The sequence below is a fragment of the Acanthisitta chloris genome, unplaced genomic scaffold (assembly GCF_000695815.1).
Source record: "Acanthisitta chloris isolate BGI_N310 unplaced genomic scaffold, ASM69581v1 scaffold46189, whole genome shotgun sequence".
In the NCBI taxonomy this organism is placed as follows: domain Eukaryota; kingdom Metazoa; phylum Chordata; class Aves; order Passeriformes; family Acanthisittidae; genus Acanthisitta; species Acanthisitta chloris.
Genome location: NW_008693963.1, coordinates 1 through 4,828, shown reverse-complemented (window position 1 = coordinate 4,828; position 4,828 = coordinate 1). Strand labels below are relative to the sequence as shown.

The 4,828-nt window shown below is 41.8% G+C and overlaps 1 protein-coding gene across 1 annotated transcript; it reads left to right on the top strand.

Annotated features, from left to right (window-relative positions):
* Window positions 1-458: 458 nt before the first annotated feature.
* LOC103810329 (solute carrier family 2, facilitated glucose transporter member 11-like) lies at window positions 459-4,511 on the top strand (the record flags this gene model as incomplete). The annotated part of the gene is made up of 6 exons (XM_009083229.1): window positions 459-557; window positions 1,591-1,751; window positions 2,335-2,459; window positions 2,685-2,814; window positions 3,300-3,448; window positions 4,324-4,511. Coding segments are annotated over 6 exons (852 nt in total), but the record flags the coding sequence as incomplete, so codon positions are not given.
* Between the last annotated feature and the right edge of the window lie 317 nt (window positions 4,512-4,828).

The window sequence follows — 4,828 nt, the reverse complement described above, 5'->3', positions numbered from 1 at the left end:
GCAGAAGGAAATAAAATATCTTTATTTCTCACATCTTGGTTGAAATGTGAGTCATAGAAATTGGGATTTGCTTAATTCTTAGGCTGAGTGGCTGTGCCTCTATCACCAAACCTAAGCAGTCCTGGCATTCTTTATTGAAAGCAGACACTGTGGGCAGAGTGGCTCGTGCAAAAAGCATCAGCACAGCTCCCCATGAAACCTGCAGTGGTTATGTTGCCTACACTTACCCTGGAGACTTGTGGCATTTCTAAAGGCTGTTAATGATCACAGCCAAAGGCAGCAGGAAATGCTTCTCCTCTTGCAGGTGCTTAGGACTTCATGCAGCTTTCTAAACAAATACTTTCACAGTTCAAAACTAAACACATGATGTGTCTGACCATATTTCTCCTGGATATTATGTGCATGTGGGTTCAAGGCTCTATCTGTTTTCATGCCCATTACTTTCTCTTGTTCTCTAGCTCCCCAGCTGGACACTGTTCCTGACTGTTTGTGCTGTTGGAATTGGAGGGACCTTTCAGTATGGGTATAATGTCTCCATTATCAATGCACCCACACAGGTAAAAGCTCATCTCTTGTTCTGGGGCTGTTTCCTCTCTAACTTGGCCAAGAGGCCAAATGTGCTTTACCACGATGGCAGTGGGAATTGGACCAGGCTTCCTCTCCATGAAGGACTTGTGTTGATTTTAAGTTTAAACCTCCTCTGACACAGCTTTGGACCATTCCCTATCACTGGATAACAAGGAGAAAGGATAGTTACAGTTGCCCATCACAAGGAAGCTTACTGGGACACACCTTAGGGAGGCAAAAATTGCATCTGTAGTGGCTGAGTAACTTGTAGGTATTTTCACTTGTGTGTCCTTTTGCCATGGCCTAGAGGATTCTGCATTTTTTGTGGATGATTTTGCTCTGAGCAAAGGGTCTTGTGAAAGTCATCAGTGAAATTTTCTGCATCAGCTCATTTATTTGCTCATGAAACTGTGAAGACTGAATTTGCTACAACACTGTCTGCTTTTTACAAAGGCTGAAAGAAGCTGATTGTGAAAGGACATGTAATATGCTGGAAAAGGAGAGTCCAGAAAGTTTGTTCTTCTGTTAGGTCTTTTTGTGCTGGCAAAGAGCAGGAGCCTCTGATCACATATATGTGTCAGTTCAGGAGCTTCTAAAGACAAATTTTAGGAAACTAAACATGAAGAGTAAGAGTTTAAGAGTTCTGACACCTGAATGCTGTAAGAAAGATGGAGGAGAGTTGCAAAGGTAATTTTACTATGACTTGTTGGATTACATTGAGGCAGGAAGATTCAGATCAAGTGTCAAAATGAGTTTCCTGACAGTGAAGTCTTTTAGGTTGTGAGGCCTCTGTTCTCTGAGAGGTTCCTAAAAACAGAGGCAAAGCTGCTCAGTGGCCTCTGAGGTGTGTAGGAAACAGTGTTGTGGTCATAGCAGATTGTGATACTCATCAGTGTTTTTAATATAACACAACTGAGGTGATATCTTTTGTTAGCTGGGGTTGGTTTTCAGGATTGGGGTTAAGTCCCTGGTGCTGCTGAGCTGCCCATAATGCTACACAAACATTGTTCTCTTCTACTGCAGCATATACACAAGTTCTTAAACGAAACCTGGACCAGTCGCTATCACAGGGAACTAGACCCAGATTTGCTGACCTTCCTCTGGTCTGTCATTGCTTCAATCTTTTCCCTGGGAGGCCTGTGTGGAGCTCTGATTGGAGGCAGCATGGCCATCAGGCTGGGCAGGTGAGTCCAGCAGCAGCACAGAGCAGTGTGTTTGCTCTTCCTGCCTGGAATAGCAAGTAAACAAAGGGAAAAAGAGGGGAAGAAGAGTCTACCTTGGGTGTCTATACATGTTTTTCACTTGACAGCAGAGTGTTTTGGTAGAACTTTACAGTTTATTCCAATGTGACTTTAGATGATGAGCCCTGAATTATACCCTGGTTTAGTCTTTGAGTAGGAGAACTCACAGTGTGTGATGGGGAATGTGGGTCCTACTGCTGTTTGCAGCCTTCATGCCAGGAAAGACACATTGCCTCATGTTGAGCAAACCTCTCCTCCCTTATCAGGTATCTCTGTCTCATTTATGTACTATTCTTCTGTTTGGACATCTTTCTGAACACAAGCACTTGTATCTGCTCTCTGGGTTTCCAGAGAACAGCACATTTCTTCAGTATAAAACTCATTTTTCCCCCTATTGCCAAAAGGAAAACTGTTTAAAAACCATGTTATTGCAGATTTCCTGAATGTCTGGTTGGGTTAGGGTTGTTTGTTTAGATTTTTTTTGCTTGGTTTGGTGTTTTATTTTTGGTTTTTTCCTCCTCTTTAGGAAAGGAGCTCTTTTGATGAATAATTTTATAGCAATACTAGCCTCCATTTTAATGGGGATCAGTTTTCCTACAGGATTGTTTGAGTTACTGATTGCTGGAAGGTTTTTGATTGGCATAAATTCAGGTGAATGATTTCCTGTTCCTACTATCAATAAACTATGGTGAATGCTAAATTATTGTTACTGCTGATATGATGTGTGTTTAGGATGACAAAAATGTTCTGTAGTCTAACTTGGAATCAGAAGGCAGCTAAATTAATGGCAAATTAACCAAGTCCTACTTCCTCTGTGTTTTGGTTTAGTAACTCTTTGCCATATTAATAGGAAAATGTTTTTCCATGTACTTGCAGGTATTGGGCTCTGTGTGCAGCCTCTGTATATTGGGGAGGTTGCCCCAAAACATCTAAGAGGTGGCTTGGCCATGGGGACTTCCATCTTTCTGACTGGTGGGATCCTCACAGGACAAATAATTGGTTTGAGGTTAGAAATGCCTTTTTTTTTTTTGCCCCCAATCTTGTATTAGTCCCATGTAAAGAATTCCAGTTTCCTGCAGCTGTTTGCAGAATATTCCTTGTGCCACTGTAGCATCAGATTTGACCCAGAAGGTCTCCCTGGAAGAAGAAACCTTGTTTTGGTCACCTCATTGCCAGAGCTGCCAGCCAACTCTGTCCCCAGGGATGGAGCCTCAGTCAGCCAGGACAGCATCAGTGAAACATGTACATTTGTGCTGAGCTCATGTTCTCCTGGGGACAGTGATGTTCACAAGGCAGGACTTGAGAGCAGAGGACTCCTCATTTCTGTGTTGTAGCACTACTGCTGGTTTTGTCCCCTGTGAGATCAGAGGGAGTTGCTAGTGCCTTCATCCAGCTGAATCTTAAAGGTTCCAGGAACAGGGACACTCCACTAAATAGTAACCAATAGCTAATTACTATTTTATTTTCTGTATTTTTCTACACCTCTTGCAGAGAATTACTAGGTGGAGAAAAGCATTGGCCTCTGTTGCTATCAACCAGCTGTTTTCCAGCATTTGCCCAACTTTTATTCCTGCCATGGTTTCCTGAAAGTCCCAGATACCTTCTTATTGACAGAGGTGATGAGCTGAGCTGTGCCAAAGGTAAGATACAGCATCTATACTTCCTTTGACTTCAGAAGTGTATTGGGTTCCAGATTCTCCTTTTGTCTTTATCAACACAATACAGTTAGATCACTTAGTGCTTTTTGGGCCATGTTTTTCCCTCCAGTGAGCTCATATGGAAAAAGGGACTGTGGAACTTGGGAGCCTGTAATGGATTGTGAACAAAACTTTATTGTGCTGTTTCAAATTCATCTTCATGCTCTGTTACTTTTTGCTGATAAAATTTCGGAAGGTTTCGTAATTTTTCTCGTGGATAAAGTGGCACCTGTGAATTATTGAACCTCTCATTTTACCTTTCTGAGGTCTATGATTGTTCTCCCCTTATTCAAACCCTACTCAAGAAATAACTGTACTGTGATAGCTTTGCAGTCCTGCAGAAAGGAGCAAGAGTGAAACCCACACACTACAAGAAGAATTTGAAAGACAGAAATTCAGATTAGTCATGATATTCTTTATCCTGAAATGACACAGTTCTCTTTATACTTTATACTCTTTATACTTTATACTCTTTATTTATATCTCTTTATAAATATCGTGAGAGATTTCTGTCTTTTTCTCATCAGACAATGAGGAAACCAGTTGTATCCTCACATAGCATCTTCCCAGAGAGACTCAAGGAGTAAAGGATTAGTCACTGTAAGCAAACAGATCTGAGTAATTGAGCTTGAAGGGCTGTTAAATAACTGTGAAAAGACCCTCTCTAAAATTATACCTAACTAACCAGCAAGAAAAAGAGCAAATCACAAAGCAAAGTTTCCATATGCTCTCAAGAGTCAGGAAATATGGAGAGAGATGATTTTCCAGGAGTTGTGGTTAACAGGTGAATGTAAGGAATTGTTTTCTTCCTCTTTCAGCTTTGAAGCGATTTCATGGCTCGTCAGAGTACAGGAGGGAGCTGGAAGACATCCAGAGGGAGCGTTTTGCCCTGGATGGGGAGAGGCCCAAGAAGCCCTGGCAGTTGTTTGCTGACCGCGGCGTGAGGTGGCAGCTCATCACTGTGATTGTGATGACCATGGGCCAACAGCTCAGTGGGATAAATGCTGTAAGATTTCAACAAACAGCTTAAAGAACTGTGGGATTTCCACCTGGTTTTCAGCCATTTGTTAGCACAAAGGTCCATGTAGAGAAGCTCAGAGAAATGGGATAAGTGGGAATGAATATCTTTGCATTATTCTGGTGCTTCTCTTTTTTTTTCCATTGTTTTTCTCATTTCTGTGTTTCTAATATGCCAGTTTCTTTAGGGCAGAACTTGATACTTGTGTTTGCATTCCTCTGACAAAGTCAATACACATGCATCAGCTTATCCCACTGTGTCTGGTTTAAGAGTATGGAGCAGTCTATTCAATCATAGAATCACCT